At 45.7% G+C, this 17,603-nt stretch overlaps 2 protein-coding genes across 2 annotated transcripts in view; one reads left to right on the top strand and one right to left on the bottom strand.

The window, feature by feature from the left end:
- The window catches only part of LOC107400827 (low-density lipoprotein receptor-related protein 2-like), a 49,964-nt gene extending 42,684 nt beyond the window's left edge, over positions 1 to 7,280 (top strand). Inside the window, exons 29-33 of the mRNA XM_076553520.1 lie at positions 1,665 to 1,775; positions 4,186 to 4,422; positions 4,792 to 5,242; positions 6,718 to 6,817; positions 7,198 to 7,280. Coding sequence (XP_076409635.1) covers positions 1,665 to 1,775; positions 4,186 to 4,422; positions 4,792 to 5,242; positions 6,718 to 6,817; positions 7,198 to 7,227 — 929 coding nt within the window. The 3' untranslated portion in view covers positions 7,228 to 7,280. The remainder of the gene's footprint in view (positions 1 to 1,664; positions 1,776 to 4,185; positions 4,423 to 4,791; positions 5,243 to 6,717; positions 6,818 to 7,197) is intronic.
- Positions 7,281 to 14,410: 7,130 nt separating this feature from the next.
- On the bottom strand, positions 14,411 to 16,493 carry Cldn23 (claudin 23). The gene has a single exon (XM_006973961.4). It carries the CDS (start codon positions 16,096 to 16,098, stop codon positions 15,208 to 15,210), a length of 891 nt encoding a protein of 296 aa, XP_006974023.1. The 5' UTR covers positions 16,099 to 16,493; the 3' UTR covers positions 14,411 to 15,207.
- Between the last annotated feature and the right edge of the window lie 1,110 nt (positions 16,494 to 17,603).

The following is a 17,603-nucleotide window of genomic DNA, read 5'->3' as shown; positions in this document are numbered from 1 at the left end:
CTGTCACTGTGACAAAACACCTCTGACAACTGACTCATGAGGGGGAAAGGATGATTTGGACTCACAGTTCCACGGGTTTCAGGGCACTTGTCCCCTTTATGTTGGATTCTTTAATGAGGAAGTAGATTGTGATGGATCACGTGATGGAGAGACAAATTCCCCCCACGGAGGCCAAAGGCAAAGAGAGAGAATGAGGAAGGTCAGGGACCTAAAATTCCAATCTAGGACATACCCTTAAAAATCTAACTTCCTTCCTCTTAGGCCCAGGCTGGAGACCACGCCTTCAGCACATGGACCTTTGGGCAACTTAGTGCCAGGGCGAACTGGGCCGGGACTTGGAGCTGGGTGGCATGCCTGCTCTCATGTACTAGCTATTCCAGTTTACCAGTTGAGTGACAATACCTGTCTTAGTTGACAAAATAAACATAAGGTACAAGGTGGATTATACAATATTTTTTTCGTTTCATTTTTAAATTACTTTTTCTGGTTCACAAATGAAGACATAGGTTTTGCTGTGACATTTTCTTTTTTTTTGGATTTTTGAGACAGGATTTCTCTGTGTAGCTTTGCACCTTTCCTGGAACTCACTCTGTAGTGCAGGCCGGCCTCAAACTCACAGAGATCCGCCTGCCTCTGCCTCCCGAGTGCTGGGATCAAAGGCGTGTGCCACCACCGCCCGGCTTCACTGTGACATTTTCAAACATGTTTATTGTTACGATTTGTTCTTTTTCAAACCCCTACTGCCTTTTCCAAAGCCCCATGACCTCTCCTACTGGCCCCTTCCTTCCCCCACTGACTCCTGCTTCTGCTTTCCTGACATACATGCAGCTTTGTTCAGGACTTGGCTATGGACCATTTCTAGGATTTCTAGGGGGTTGCTCAAAAATCACGGTGTTCTAATACTTTATGGTGTCTATGCTCAAGTCCTGTGAATAAATGTCTGATGAGTATCTAGACTTGGTGGAACTGGAGACAAGATTTAAAATAAACCTGTCTTCTTAAATGTCCGAATGTCGATCAGCCACCGCAGAGCAAGTTCTCAGATCGAGAATCTGAGGCGTGTGAGGAGCCATTTCCCATCCATTTTAGGATCCCTTACGGCTCCTCCTCCTCATGAGCCCTTTCCAGAGATGCATTCTAATGAGTTTTGAGACAAGGCCTCATTAATCACATGGACTACATTTAGGTGTCACTTGTTTTAATTTTCTAGTTCAGTATTTATTGATGCACTAGTTATAATTTATTGACAGGTGACTTGGACTTCGATCATGCTTGTGTGTTGTTTTTTTTGAGACAGCGTCTCATGCTGTAGCACAGGTTGATCCCAAATTCACAGTCTTCCTGTCTCCACCTTCGGGGGGGCGGGGGCTAGGATTATAAGTGTCTGTCACCTCACAGGCTTAACATGTGACTTTCTACAGAGGACATGCCTAACATGTGACTTTGCTTGGGTTGGGAATTTGCCATTTTTAAAAGTTCCCTCAGAATTTCTTTCTCACAATAAAACTCAGAAAAAATAGGCAACTATTGTGAAAACTTCTTTTTGCTTCATTGGATCACACAGATGAGTTCAAGAGTCTCGACTGAACCCGTTTCTTTGCCTAGGAATGGTTCTGCCATGGATTTTATTTCTGTTAACAGTTACTCTCTGGCTTTTGTTTCAGCCCAGATCACCAAAGTTTGGTACCACAAAGCTCGAGTCTCAGGAAACCAGTGGTTCCAGGTAGACCAGAAGATTGTAGACTTAAAAGTTTATAGTATACTGAGGCAGCAGGGTAAGTACATCTCCAATGTCTGTGACAACATTGTTGTCCGCTCAGTTCCCACAGAGGGGACACTCCACCCTGCCATCTCCCTGGAACGTCTTTGTGTGTCCCATGGTGTTAAAATATTCTTCTCTGAAATTCTTACTGGTCTGCACAATGCTCTTGTATTTATACAGTTCTCTACAGTCTAGGTCAGGTACACCATTGACCCCTTGTGAATTGTGTACCAAACATGGCCGTGCTAAATCCACTGGGCTGGGAGTTGGTGGACCTGGTGCCCTGGCTTTCAATGGCTGTTATGGGAGGGAGCTGACTTCTAAGGAGCGGGCATTATTCTGGCTCATGGTTTGCAGGTTTCAGTTTTCAGTGGCTATCTTCTTGCCTTCGGATCTATGGTACAGCAACAGTTCATGACAGGAGCATATGGCTGGCAGAGAAAATCTGTTCACCTCATGTCTGAAAAGCAAAAGAGGAAGAGACTAGAATCCTAGAATGCTCTTCAGAGTTGTGTATCCAGTGTCTAAAAACCTCCCACTAAGCCATACTTCTTCTATTTCCAACACCTTTCAATAGTGTTGTCCTGAGCTCTGACCCATTACCATAGGGACCTTTGGGAGGCACTTAATATCTATACTATAGAACCCGTATTCTGTTTTCACTTTTGTTCTTTTAAGTTTTATTTTAATTATTTTTTTCCTTCATGTACCTTCCAGACTCTGGCTTCCAGTAGTTGATGTTTGATTTCAATTTTTATGTTGTCATTTTGTTTATTTGCTGTGCTTGGTATCTAACCCAGACCTGGTGAACAGAGGGCCTGAATGTTACCAATGAGCAAGCCTCCTCCACTCACGTATTTTTAATTGAAAATAGATGTTTTTATACTATATATTCTGATCGACATTTCCCCTCCTCTGATTCCTCCTGGACCATCTCCACTTCCCAACCACCCAAATCCACACTCTTTCTTTCTCTCTCTCATTAGAATACAGAGAGACATCTAAAAAAAACTAGTACAGATAATAAGATAAAATAAAGACAAACCATAATAAGACAAAATAAACAAACAGGGGAAAAATAGCCAAAGGGGGAAAAAAACACAAGAAAAACACACAGACATTAAGACACACACCAGTTACATACACAGAAAACCCATAAAATCAGAAACCAGAATCTATCTCTTAGTTCTTGTAGACTAAACAATACTAACACACAACATTCACATACACAGAAATCCAGTAAAATTAGAAACCAGAACATACCACTTTGTTCTTGTAGATTAAACAATACTAATATTATTATAAACAGAACACCACTTAAGAGTTAAGAAACAACTACTGGTTGGTGCAGGCCCATGGTTCTAGAAGGTGGGGCCTGAGGCAGGATGATTCCAAGTTCAAGGCCTGTCTGGCTTACAGAGTGAGTTCAAGGCCATGTACGGAACTTAGTGAGATTCTGTCTTTAAAAAAAGGGGGGTGGGTGGGTAGAGGAACAACTTGGCTCTTGCCTACTACATGTAAGACTTTGAGTCAAATCTTTAGCAACACACACACACACACACACACACACACACACACACACACACACACACACACACACTTGAACTCTGAAGCAGAGCTAGCCTTCCTTCTACTCACCATCAGTAGTACCTACGTTGCTGTTGACTGAGCCTCAAAACATCAACTTGGGAATGGTCAGATGTGATTTGGGCCCATTTGTCTTAAGAGAATACTGCTCCATTGTTTTTTGCAAAAGTCAAACCTCCATGGAAGTGTGTGCTAGTCATGGGGAGGCTGCCAATCTTGGTTCGATGAGGAGATCATTTTTAGACTTCCTCCAAGTATTAGGTGTCACTCAAGTTTTCTGTCACTTAGTCCTTGGAGCTAGAAGGAGGGAGCTTTGCATCCTTCTGTATGTTTATCTGCATCACATACAGCTCTGTGCCCCAGGGCCTGGGATGTCTCACAAGGCCAGACCTCATTAGAAGTTAAAGACTAAGCCTTGAAGAATGATCCTAAATGAGAGATGGCTCCCTTAATCAGAGTATAAAAGGAATAATAAACCTCCTGCTTCCATGCTTTCAACTAACAATAGTTTCATTTCCAAGGCCTTTCTGGTTCTGTCATTGGATGGGTTTGAGTGAAGCATGCCCACGATGTAAAGTTGAATGATTAAGAGGTCCCCTCAATTTTTCTTAAGGCGGTCCTTTGTGAAATGTTTAAAGCCATGTTGATCTATGAAGCACTATCAATAACTCAGAGCCTAGTTAACTAAAAGGAATCAAATTGAAGAGCTATCTAATTTGTTGGAAACATCTGCATCTTTTGAGGATAATGTATTTGTAAAAAGTTTGTAGAAAATTCTCCCAGAGCCTAACTTGACTTAATATATTTTTGGTTTGGGAATGGGGGGGAATGTACAGGTAACAACAGCTGCTCAAAAGACAATGGAGGATGCAGTCATATCTGTTTACCAAACCCTGAGGGCAAGACTTGCAGGTGTCCCAGTGGGTACTGCTTGGTTGATGGGCACACATGTGTGGAAGGTGTCCAGTGCTCTCCGCCATCACAGTGTTGTAAGGATGGTCAGAAGTGCATTTCCGTGGAGCAAGTTTGCAATGGTCAGGTTGACTGTCTGGATGGATCTGATGAAGTGGACTGTGAGTATCTCCTACCCAGCACCCATCATGCATCAGTGTTCATGGCTTTTGGGAATATCCAATTCAATACCATCCCTTAAATATTTATCCAGGATCTCACTGCCATGTTAGCACTGATTCTTGTTATTGAACAACATGAAATCTCTACTTGTGAGCAACTGGATATAAATTGTTACAGATTCCTCTGGAAAGCTAATATGCCTTTCTGGTTGTTAGGGTGGGAAGCACGAGAGTGAGCTGCAAGAAGCTGGGCAGTTTTAGATTGTTTGAAAGGACCTTGATTCTACCAATTTAAATAGAATGACTGAGTAACCATAACCTAGGGGAAGGAGGTTAGGCAAACAATTCCATCTGTCTTGGTTTTTACAGGTATGAATCCAGGTAAAATCCATTCAACATCAATACTTGAGAAGCCAGAAGCTTGGGAAAGGTTGACACCAGAAGCTTCCAAACTTTTCCAGGCTACTGAGTCTACCACAGGTGTGTATTTAGGACAAGAAGGAATGAGAAATCCTGTCAGAAAAACAAGACCAGAGAGCAAGGTCCCCACAACCAAGGGAAGAGAGGAAACCGAGGATCTGCAGGAGACAAAACATATGCCCTGTAGCCAAGACTTTTGCAATGGGAGAGGGACATGCACCGTGGAAGGGAAGCTGAGGCGCTGCCGCTGCCTGCTGGAATACGGTGGAGAGTTCTGCGAAGAAGCCCCCCACAGCCCTGCCACGGTCTATGTGGCTCTGAGTGGAGTCGTTACTTTGGCAGCCCTTCTGGCAGCTCTGGGGCTGGTTCTACATTTCAGAAGAGGGCGTAAATTCAAAAGGTAAGTGACTATTCGTGTCCTCACCGGAGAATTACATTTCAAAGGCAGCTTATAAGATATGACGACGACGATGACGAGCGGGGTTGAAGATTTAAGTCCACTCTAGGAGTTCATTTTCTGAGGAAGGCTTGAGATGATGCGGCAGCCTGTTAAATGACCTGGAAAAATAGTAACTGGGTCAGTCTCCTCGAGTGAGACCTGAGGTGTGCGGCACAGTGTAGGGTGTGAGACATTTGCAAAGGTAAAATCCGATGTAACAGCTGTCGGCGACGAAGCTACAGGAATGTAAGTGAGGAGATTCCCCATCTATGAAGTAAGGGGTGAACACCAGCCATTACAGGTGTGTCTGTCAGGAGGTTGTGAATCTGCTAGGGGACCAGGCTGGGGGTCACAGACAACATGAATGTGTGTTAGCAGAGCTCTTTGCCTTGTTGGCTGCCTCTTCTTGGCTGGCAGACAGTGGTGTGTCTCCCTTTCCCCTTCATAATGTCTCTCCCCCCCCCTTTATGTGTGTCTGTACCCCTCATCTCAGGGAGACATAGTCATTTTGTGGTGGGGTTCATTCTATTGGCTGCCTTTAACTTCAGCACCTTTAAAGAGCCTAACATCACCATCTATATTTCATGGGCTTGGAGCATTGGCAGGGCATACTTAGCCCACATCTGGAGGAGAAATTCAGAAAAGAATTTCATGGAAAGAATTTACACTAAGTTTTATCCTAGGGCAAGAAAGCCATTAAAGAAATGCATGATAACCAAATGGCACTTCTGACACTGTAAGACAGAGTAGGAAGGCTGTGTTTGAAGAGAGTGATTGAACATACTGAGAAGGAACATTAAGCAGCCTACAGATGAAGAGTTATAAAGGGACCTGATGCTTTAGAAGCTGCCCCGCTGTTCTGTCTTCGATTTCACAGATGGAAGAAAAGGCAGGAGAATGAACATGTCCAAGCAAATGCTGGTTAATACATAACCAGTTCACTCTTGGTCTTTTGATATGTTTACCTGATTTCCTACTTAACTGTGTCCCACTGCCCCTTACCTGTCTGTGAAGTTATTTCTCATTGACTGGTCACTGGCCTTCCTCCAGGGGAGAAGCAATCCTACATTTGCATGGTAATAAATAATAATTGACTCAAGTATTATCTACTCTAGATCATTGGCTTTATTTAAGAGGTGGTTAAAATGAAACACCATTTCTGTGTAATTAACCATGACAGTGCATAAGTAAGCATACACTTAGACATTTGTTTTTACATTGTGCGTGAGTGTTTGTCTGAATGTATGCATGTCCACTGTATGTACAGTGACTTCAGAGGCTAGAGGAGGCCTTTGGATCCCTGGAACTGGAGTTCCAGACAGTTTTGAGCTTCCTTGTGGGTACAGAAAACTGAATTAAGTGCTCTTAAGCACTGAGCAATCTTTCCCTTGGTTTTTATGCAAACTAATCTCTTGGTATTGTTTCTTTGATTGTAGAACATCATCAAGGAATTTGGACTATGATAAAGAAAAAAACCAAGAAGAAGAAAATCTAATGAATAGTGAGACTTTTGTCAATGAAGTTTATGATGAGCAGGTATGCTGAGGGAGTCTGGGAAGTCTCTTTGAGGAAAGGGGATGGTGAGACATGCTTAAAGAATTCGATTGTGAAAAGTCCAAGCTGGGTGAATGTGGCTGTTATTTATACGAACCTTCTGCTTACCAAGTCTTTGGTGTTTAGCTCTGGTTTGAAGAATTTCAATAAAACATGCATGAAATAGTCTAGACATTTCAGTGCACACATGGGGCTAATCCTGTTGAGAGTGGGGTATGCTGATATTAGAGCTAGAGCTCCCCCGAAAACTTAGGTATTCCTTCCCTGTGATCTCTACTAACATGTCTATGTTCCATCAACTCTATTTTCTTGTTTTATGTAAATGCTGCATACGTTTTCTAACTTCAATTCTTTTCCCACAGGAATCCTTAACCTCTTTACAAACGGAATGACCTCATTAAAAAAAAAGAGCTGACACCTTTCAATAAATATTGCTCATCCAGTTCATTGTATGCTGTCTTAACTTCCCAAATAGCTGGTAGCAAATGCTGATTACTCCAAGTGATTCCTTCTTAAAGTAGAGACGGTCATCTGGTTTTACTAGCAGATTTTTTAAAACCATAGATCCTTAGATATGGTGAGAATTCAGTTTGATTTCCATGTAGCTTAGGCTATGATTCAGCTACAAGTGCTCTTTACCCCAAGTCACCTGACCCAGTGATGGTCAGAAGTCCTAGATTTAAATCTTGGCTCTGACACCAACTTCAAGGTAGTTAATTCTCTGAACCAGTTTCCTAGGTTACCAAAGAGAGTGATCTTCTTGCATCTCAGTTAAAAACCAAGTTCCTGTAGATTGGCCAATGTGCAAGTATTTGTTCTCTAGCCTCACCACCCCAGATAAATTTCACTTCTAGGTTGGCACTCATTTCTAAAAAAAACTGTTTCCTTTATGATAACGTCAGTCAATTCTGAAATGAAGGGGACAGGTAAATAGACTTTGCAGATATGGAATCTCAGGTGCATGATATGTCTAATGCTATTTAAAATGACATCAGTGGCTATTATGGTCATCAACATAGGACGTAGGCTACACCAGGGTTAATCCTAACTAGCTCTTGCCTGCTGAGGACCACACAAGTGCGTGGCCTTGCTGGGTTATCACTGCTTCCTGGGCAATCAAAGGCACTGAATTTGTGATGTACGTAGGGTCACAACAGTTGTGTGGTCTAAAATTTGGTAGGAGCAACCTTGGACAAATCACTCTGTCCTGTATAATGCCCACGTATGGCTTAGCTTGGTACCCAAATCCAGTGACATGAGTCTAAACTATAATAAACCCAGTATCATTTAGAAGAGTTTACTTGTTCCGATCCTTTCTAGACTTTTGCATTTTGTCTCACAGAATGAGTTTGTGTCGGCCGCTAAGCCTAATGAGAAGCCCTAGGCTTATTACTGTGGGAAATGCATAAGATGTTCCATGCTCTTCAATGAAGTATGACATCTCAGAAGAACAAACACCAGGGGAGCTGCCCTTCCTGATCAGGTTGTGCTGGGTCTTTCAGTCTGGAAGATAGGATAAGCATCATTAAGTTGTACAGAAGTCGTACATGAGAAAACTCATCTCCACCTTCCAGTACCCTGTGTCCCTTCACCCACAAAAGGGATTTCTTTTCCTAAAAGCTAGTATCACTGATCATTCTGCCCTTGCCAAGTCTCTCTCTTCACTTGTCCATGCATGTATGAAAATGACATGAGAAAAAAATCAGGCTCCAAAGCAGGTATGGATGATGTACATCCATATGATTATTACTTTGGGTAGACTGGAGCTGCTGCCTTGTTGCTCTCGCGACCTTTAGCCTTCTTGCAGACCCTCAGGACTTGTGTTCTGGCTAGGTCAGTCAGATTCTGCAGGCTCTATGCTTGAATGTGACTCTTAGTCACTCCTTAGACCCGGATTCCAATGCAGACCCCAGAAATTCCTGCCATTCCCTTTGCTTTGGAGGAATAAGGTCGCTGGCCATTGTCAGTCAGCTCTCCATGTGTTGTGTATCACCCGCCTCCTCTCACCACATGCCTGACCTATCCATGTTTTCCCAGGAGTGTATGCATAAGTACACTCCGTCTGAATCTATTTTAACATATCTCTTAATGCTTTCCCCATTCGAGGATTTATAAAATGTACTGAATGTCCATTTCATCAGAAGGGCATGATTCTAGAATGGAGTCTCAAGTTTGTATTCAACGAGGCAGTGGTGGTGCATGCCTTTGATCCTAACACTTGAGAGGCAGGTGGAGCTCTGTGAGTTTGAGTCCAGCCTGGTCTACATAGTGAGTTCCAGGACAGATAGGATGATTACAAAGAAAAACCCTGTCTTGAAAAAAAAGAAGAAAGTGAAAAAGTTTGTATTCGACGATTCTTAAGTCAATTTCACAATCTTATCTACTGGTAGAAATGATGCAATTTAAGCTATAAGAGTCTTGTAATGTGACCGTATCTGTGTTATGTGTTAATGTATCAGTTTCTTTACACCTAACGTTATTGGAACCTCAAGTTCATAACTTCTTAGTTAGGGATGCTGTGGTGAAGTGCCTTGACCAAAGCAACTTGAGAAGGAAAGCGTTTAACTGACATATCCTGAATCACAGCCCACTTAGAGAAGCCAAGGCAAGAACTCAAAACGGGCTCAAACCTGGAGGCAGCAGGTGATAGCAAAGCCATGGGGGGTGCTGCTTACTGACTTGGTCCTCATGGCTTGCTCAGCCTGCTTTCTTGCAGAACTCAGGACCACGGGCCCGGGGCTGACTCCATCCACAATGGGCTGAGCCCTCCCACATCAATCATTAACTTTGAAACAAATGTCCTACAGGCTTGCATACAGCCCAGTGTTACCGAGGCATTTTTCTCAATGGAGGTTCCCTGCTCTCAGATAACTCTAGCATATGTCAAGTTGACATAAAACTAGCTGGCACAATAGCATAGTTTGGCCAAACTAAATAAATCCATTTCCTTTACTAATGTCTGTTTTCGAAACTCTTTGAAAACATGAAAATTAAAGTGGCAGGTTATGGAGTCCAGTTCCTATAACATGAATAGACAGAGCGATACACCTATGATAGAAGTGAAATCTCTGGGTTTTCTTCTGGACAAATGAGGGTCTTTAGAAATGTTGATTGGCCTCTGCATTAGGCTCAACAACATACCACACACTTGACTTTTGCATGTCTGCTAGCAATTAAAAATTAAATTGGGCACCTCACACTTCTCATAGAGAACAACCAGGAGAAGGGGAATTCTGGGAGGGTGCTACCATTTTAACTCCTGGAAGGCTTCAGGAACTCAGAGAAACTGAGAACTCTGACTATAGAGTTTGTGGCTCTCAGATCAGCTTCTAGCACTTCGGCCAGTCATCTACAGCACAGTCTGAATTGTATGTCTGTGTTCTCAGCCAAGCTCTTAACTGTTAACAGTGAACCAAAGTGAAGGCCGCCTTCCTGTCGTCTCCAGCAGCCTGTCCAGCTTCACAGATGAGGAAACGAAGCTGGCCGGGGCAAACCTCACACCAGCAACATGGACTGACCACACATAGGCCTGGGAAGTCGTCCACACTGTTCAGCCCCCGGCAGCCCAGTGATAAGAGGAAGCCATTTTGGAGCCCCATGGCATAAATGGCTGTGGAGGTGTGGGCAAGGAGTTGGAAGGGGCTTAGCCATGCAAGTGGCAAAGGGGCTTGATACCTGTGAAATAATATTCCTATTCTCAGACCCGCTCTCCACCTAATAGTCCTGTTGCTTTCCAAGGGGGACAGTGGACCCACCTCCTTGTCAGTCTGGAAAACGCTTAAATCAAGTCTTTGGTTTTATTCTTTGCTCTACTATCTGACACAGGTCTTTGCAAGGCCTCCCAAACTGGCCTTGGACTCCCAATACTCCTACATCAGCCTCCCAAGTGCTGGGATTAAAGCTATGAGCCCACACAGAAGGCACCCCACCACATCCCCCACTGAAGAACCAAGTCCCTGGTCAGCAAGGTCCCCTATGATGAGCTTTCTCTGTGCCTTCCTTGGTTTAATCAAGTTCATCTTTGTTTTCATGGCTGTCCTTCTTATTATGGGAGGACAGGGGAAGGTCTTTTTACTGCTCACAGCCCAGTGAGAGGACACAGAGGAACACGGGTGGAGAGAGAGGGTGAGAATCTCAAACACTTTTTTTTTATTTGAAGTGATAGATAATTGAGTCCCCATCATTCTTCCCACACAGGGAGAAGCAGCTCATTATTAGTGACACCCCTCCTGGGTACATAATAACTTTCTATATGCATGACAAGTTATATAGGAGGAGAGGAAAAGGCTTTTAGTGTGAGTGTGTGTGTGAGAGAGAGTGGGTGTAGGTGTGGGTGTGTGTGTGCATGCGCGCACGCACAGGGAGCATATGTCACAATGTCCCTAGGATGGCTTCAAACTCACTGTATAGACTTGTGTGACCTTGACCTTCTAATCCTCCTGTCCCTACTTGCCAAATTCTGGGATCACAGGCATGGCCCATCACACCCTGAGAATCCGGGACTGTGAGCCTCCAGTGTGTTAGCTGCCCTATGATTTATGGGGCGATTTGTTCCTCACCAGCTCTTTGTCTGTCAAATTGCTTTTTATTCTAAAGGCGTGCTACAACACTGATTGTATTTGTTCTAGACTGTTTCCTATTAACGTTACTATTATTTGCCCAGTAAAGAGCAAATGTCAAGATTTGAATGCCAGCTTGAATGCCAGCTTCCAGTCCTCACCATGAGACTATAAAAGGAAAGAAAGTAGATCACAGAAGAGAGAGAATCATGGGAGTGGACTCTGCCATCCCCTCTGCCTGTAATACTCCCATCTCTCTTCTGTCACTTTTCTGCTCAGACATGACCTTTTTCCTTCTCGATTTCTCTAAAACATCACCCCCCTGCCTCTATCCATTGACCCTGGCTTACTGCTCTTCATCCTATTGTATGGGATCTCCCACTAGAGTACGTCAGAGCGAGCCAAGTTGTTTTGTTTTCCAGGGCCCACAAGTGTGCTTGCAAAATGTCAGGTGTTTAAAATACTTACTGGGTGGATGCGGCGCGCAATAAAGAAGAGGTGGTTTCTGGAGCAGCCTGCCAGCCCTTCCCACAGCCTCCAGGAAGATAAACATCTTCACACACACACACACACACACACACACACACACACACACACACACACACACACCCGTCATCCTCCTTGGTGAGGCTTGCATCCCCGGGAAGGCCTGAGTGGAGAACAGGCATAAGTCAATACTGGGTAAAGCAGTCTCTTCTTGCCTTTCTCAGGCTCTAGAGGCCTCTAGGCAAACCTGAGCAGCCTGGAAAGACTGTAGGCATCAAATGGTGACACATACTTTATGTGCCGACTGAGAGGAGGTATCATAGGTGTATGGTGCAAGGTGGCAGTGCCATCCTTCATCAGTGAGCTAACTTCAGTACAGCATCTGATTGGCCAGCATCAACTCACTTGGTCTGGAATCACACTCACGGGAGGACTCCAAAGACTGGCTCCTCCAACATTGTGTTCAAAGCCCATTGTCAGTGGGTGTTCATCTGTGGCAGGGAATGACCACTGGGACAAGAAAAGACCCCAACCCCATGCAGGAATCTCTTTCCATGCTATCCTGAACATTTTTTTTGTTTTTGTTTTTGGAGACAGGGTTTCTCTGTGTAGTTTTGGTGCCTTTCCTGGCTCTCACTCTGTAGCCCAGGCTGGCCTCGAATTCATAGAGATCTGCCTGGCTCTGCCTCCCGAGTGCTGGGATTAAAGGTGTGCACTACCACCATCCGGCTCTACTGAACATTTTTGACAAAAAAAAAAAAAAAAAGTTTATTTTAAAAGGGAAGTTTGGACCCATTCCTGCTGATGAGGAGGGGGACAGTGGGACAGTTTTAGCTTTCAGTGATTAAATATTGATCATCCCAGAAAGATGCTTTGCCTATAAGTCAGGGAGAAAAACTGGGGAGGGAGGAAAAGGAAAAGGCCGAAGAAACCAACTTTGTTCAAACAGTGCACACCAGCAGTGCTTAGAGTCAAGATGCAGGTAAAATTCAGTACTTTCAAGAAACCAGGGCCTCCAAGTTGTTAGCTACCTCTGGACTTCGAAACCTCCACCAGCTGTCTTTGAAGTGGAAGCAGAATACATCTGGACTACACTCTCTGTTCTAGCTCTGCCCGCGCAGTGTGCTGGCTAGTTGTATGTCAACTTGGCATAAGCTAGAATGATCGGAAAGGAGGGAACTTCAATTGAGAAAATTTCTCCATAAGATCTAACTGTAGGGCATTTTCTTAATTAGTGATTGATAGGGGAGGGCCCAGCCCACAGTGAGTGGTGCCATCTCTGGGCTGGTGGTCCTGGGGTCTATAGAAAGCAGGCTGAGCAAGCCACGAGGAGCAAGCCAGTGAGAAGCACCCCTCTGTGACCTCTTTATCAGCTCCTGCCTCTGGGTTCCTGCCCTGTTTGAGTTCTTGTCCTGACTTCCTCCAGTGATGGACTAGGATGTGGAAGTGTAAGCCAAACACACCCTTTCCCTTCAAGTTGTCTTTGGTCGTGGTGTGTTACCATAGCAACAGAAACCCTAACTAATACATATAGTAAACTTCCATCTTCTAAAGCTTCTATGTAGCAGGTGCTCTGAGGTCTGTTGATGAGTGGCTCCCGCCTCCAGCTGCAATTAAGGGAGGCAGAGTCCCAGCTGGAGCCTTGCCACTTGGAATGCCTCCAGGACCATATATAGTGTGGCAGTGGTTCTCAACCTTGCTAATGCTGTGACCCTTTAATAGAGTTCCTCATGTGGCGGTGACTCTCTAACCATAAAATTATTTCATTGCTACTTTATAACTGCCATTTTGATACCATTATGAATTGTGATGTAAGTATCTGATATTTAGGACATTTCATATGCCATTCCCAAAGGGGTTGCTACCCACAGACTGAAAACCCAGGGTCTTCTGGGATCTACTTATGAAGCAGTTTCAGGGTCTGCAGCATGGGAATCTTCATTGGAAAGGGACTCTAAAGTGATATGCCTGCATGTTAACTTTGGGGTCCTCTAGAAAAAAAAGTGATTTCCCTACTAAGTGGTGGGGATTGTGAATTCCTATCTTCTTGGCCCTCCAGAAACTTCAGTTCCTTCGATTTTTGCTTCCCATGGTCAGGGCTGCCTGAACATTTGGTTCCCACTTCTGTACTTCAAATAGATTCTATTTGGTTAAAGGCACGTTTAACTCCATTGCTTAGCAAGCCAGAGCTGCTGGGGATTTGAGCCCCCAATGGAACACAGCTGCCTGCCTGGGACATGAAGTACCTGGGCAAGAGGAGGAGTGGACTTCTACCCTCCTCCTGAAACTGGCGCTTCTGGTTCTTTTCAACAATAGACTTGGCTCACACTGAAACCAAGTGAGCCTGAAAACAAAGCAATCCGGGATTTCAGTGGGGCCCCTTGGCTCCTTTTAGTAATCTTAGGAGGAGATGAGAGTTCTTGATTGCAGACAAGGCCAAGGCGTCTAAGCGGCCAGGAAACTGCTAGTACCAAATGCTAAAACTCCCCACGGTGACACCGGAGACAAGCTTTGGTAGGGATATGGACACTGACATTTAAAATCTTTTTATTTATAAATAAGATACATACATATGAACTTTAGCCAAACGCAACTTAACAGTTGGGGTTTTTTTTTTGTATAAAATATATCTCTGTCCGGGGTGAGGTATCCAAAAACAAACAGAATAGTGTAGTGTCAACTTTTTCATTCTTCTGGCTTCTGGAAGACAATCTTTTGAATAAGTTCAACCTCCCACACAGAAATAAGCGATTAGAAAAGAAAAATACTACGTAGGCACGAAGAAATATAAATATGAGTTGAACAAGTTACTTCACTTCACAAAAGCCATTAAAACCGCTGGCTTCATAGAGCATCCTTCAAACACAGTCAGACAGACATATTTTTGGCCCTTTGAGGTCTCTGGAAACTGAAGCAGGGACGGAGAAGAAAACAAACAAACAAACAAAAAAGCCAAACCACCTCAACAGTGACGTTTATGAAGACTCACGGGTAACTTAGAATACTGTACTTTGAAGGTGTTATACTATTTTAAAGCCTGTTGGCTGGTTGCGATTTTGTTGCTACTGAGATTAACAGTATGCAAAATGTCACCCATTCTTGTCCCTGCATAAGAAGACCTGATCCCTCGGGAGAAAAGTGAAACTCCTTCAGTGTAAATGAACCCAGCCTAGTGTCTGGGGAGGAGTTTGACCCCCCGGAAAGGAAGTGTTGCCCTCCAAACAGTAAGGTGTCCAGGGTTCTGGTTGCAGGCATCATGGCAATGCACAAATTCAAATCACCTTCAGACCCCAGGCGCAGCTCAGGTAGACGGTGGGTGAGCTGTGTCTACAGGTCGGAGTCACAGGGCAGCGAATTGTGGCAGGGCCGGGTGCTGCGAGAGGAGGAACCGCCTTGGGAGGAGGCGGTCTTCTCTTCTCCTTCAAGCACATCCACTGGGTTGGTGTAGGCCTTGGGCGGCGGCCGTGGCATCGGGAACCCGACCTTGAGCTTGTTGGTGGTCCGGTGCTCCTCGGTGGCGGGAGGAGGCCGATGCTGACCCCCGCTGTAGTACTTGATGGCCGGGGTGAGCGCGGGCTCCGGCCAGTCCACATAGACGGTGCTGATGCTGCTGCGGCGCGGGCCTGCGGGGGGCGCCTTGCGACAGCGGCGACAGCGCTCTTCGCACCAGGGCGCAAAGCTGAGCGCCAGCGAAAAGCCGCCCAGCAGCAGCAAGCAACTCCCTAGGTAGCCCAGCACCAGGCTATAGCTGACTTGCACGGTGACCGGGCTGCTCGGGGCGGGCAGGACGCTGCGGTCCTCCAAGAAGTGGTTGTACCAGGAGACTGGGACGAGGCTGAAGAGGCCGGAGACGAAAAGCACGATGCCGGAGAGGCCAGCTAGCCCGAAGTGGGGTTCATCTTGCCAGCAGCGCACGCCGAGCGACGCCAGCACCAGCCCCAGGGCGGTGATGGCCAGTGACGTGATCATGAGTCCCCGGGCCGCCTGCACAGGCTGGGTTTGGAAGTAGTTCCACTCGTCGGGCTGGCCGCACTGGCGCTCGCGGCTGCTCTGTTCGCGACATATGTCCCACAGACCCTGGTACAGCACCACGTCCACTGGCTGGTCCCGAAAGCCCTTCAGCTGCCGCCAGCCTGGGGCCAGCGTACTGATGAGATTGAGCAGCAGCCCGCAGGGCGTGAACACCATGCCCAGAGTCATCACCACCGGCGTCCGCATCCTTCGTAGCTTCGCGGGTCCCCAGCACCCGGGCCTGCTCAGCAGCGCACCCCGGACCCGGGGTCCCCAAGTCTGCGAGGCTGCCGAGCTGGGGTAGCAGTGATGCTCCCTGCGCTCTCTGGACACTCTTTGTCTCCCGCGCACGGGACTGTCTCCACTGAGCCTCTCGAACTGAGTCCCCTCCTCTCCGGCGTCCCGACCGCTCCGCCCTCTCGCCCAGCCGCTGTCCCTAATCGAAACTGGCTCCGAGTCCGGTCAGACCGAAACCGCGCGCCCAGGTGCGGCCCCCGCGGGCCAAACCCTACCCCATGGGAGGGGCAGGAGCGGCAGGGCCACCTGGCAAGAGGCGACCTCGGACTCTGAGGACCCGGACACCCCACCCCGGGCCCGGCTGCTTCGCCCCGCCCGCTCGAATGGTTTAGGGATCGAGCAAAGGTCGCCCCGCCCTGGCTCCGTGGCGCCGCCCACGCTCTTGTGGGCGGGGCGAAGGGGGCGAGCCTCTGGTGTGGCCTCACCTGTCGCCTGGCTGCGCACCTTTCTCGCTTCCCAATCCATCTCTGTTCAGAAAGCTTCACCACGCCCTCCCCACACCCCTCCCCACCCCTAGCCGTCCGACTCCACTCCCAGCTGGTGACCAGCGTCCCTTAAAAGTTTTGCGCTGCCACTTGGAGCTACTCACGGTAGGGTGGTCCACCCCGGATGCACAGGAGCGGTGTTCACCACAGTTTCCAGGCTCACGGTGTATGTGTCCAAACAGTTGCACTATGGAAACCTTGCTAGATTTGTTTAATAACGACTCCACGCTCCGCATAAAGTTCAACTCCCAAGAAAGCACGAGTGTGGATAAGATAAGCGAGAGTGTAGATAACTCGATGATTGTTACCTTCGGGACTTGGCAGGCCTATAACGTATTTTGGAAAAGCCATGGTTTTATTTATTCTGAAATGAAGCTTTCAGATAAATGCAAAGGGATGGAATATGCTTGATTATTGCCCAAAGAATGCCAACAAGCTTTTTCTTCATGAAAAAAGACAAACTTGTAATCAAAGAAATACAATTAGAAGGAGCTCTTTTTTCTCCTTGATTAGTAAAAATGAAAGATTCAAAATCTGTATTGGAAAAGGTAGGAGCCAACTAGTGATCCCTGATGTCATTGATTTAGGGTACAGCCTTAAATAAGCCAATTTGACAGAATACAATGTTTACAACACACATGTTTAAGTTTCCTTTTTAAAGGTTTATATATGATGAGGGTATAATTGCACAGAATAATGAGTTTCATTATGACATCTCATACATGTACATCATGTGTTTTGCTCATTGAATATCACCTAGTTTGGTCCCAGTTTTCAAATTCATCTTAACTGTCCCATTTGCATATTTAGGAAATATTTGCATTTTCCTTTGATTTTTCACACTACACTGTTTCTCTCCTTAAATACCATTAAGCATTTCATACATATTTACTTTACATTTGGGCAAAAGTCATGCTTTTACTTTTAAAA

The sequence above is a fragment of the Peromyscus maniculatus genome, chromosome 17 (assembly GCF_049852395.1).
Source record: "Peromyscus maniculatus bairdii isolate BWxNUB_F1_BW_parent chromosome 17, HU_Pman_BW_mat_3.1, whole genome shotgun sequence".
Classification (NCBI taxonomy): Eukaryota; Metazoa; Chordata; class Mammalia; order Rodentia; family Cricetidae; genus Peromyscus; species Peromyscus maniculatus.
The sequence above is the reverse complement of the archived record's forward strand: the minus strand, read 5'-3'. Positions and strand labels throughout refer to the sequence as shown.

Bases quoted from the DNA above. Each gene is read 5' to 3' on its own strand.
- Cldn23 (XM_006973961.4), bottom strand. From the start codon at position 16,098: ATGCGGACGCCGGTGGTGATGACTCTGGGCATGGTGTTCACGCCCTGC.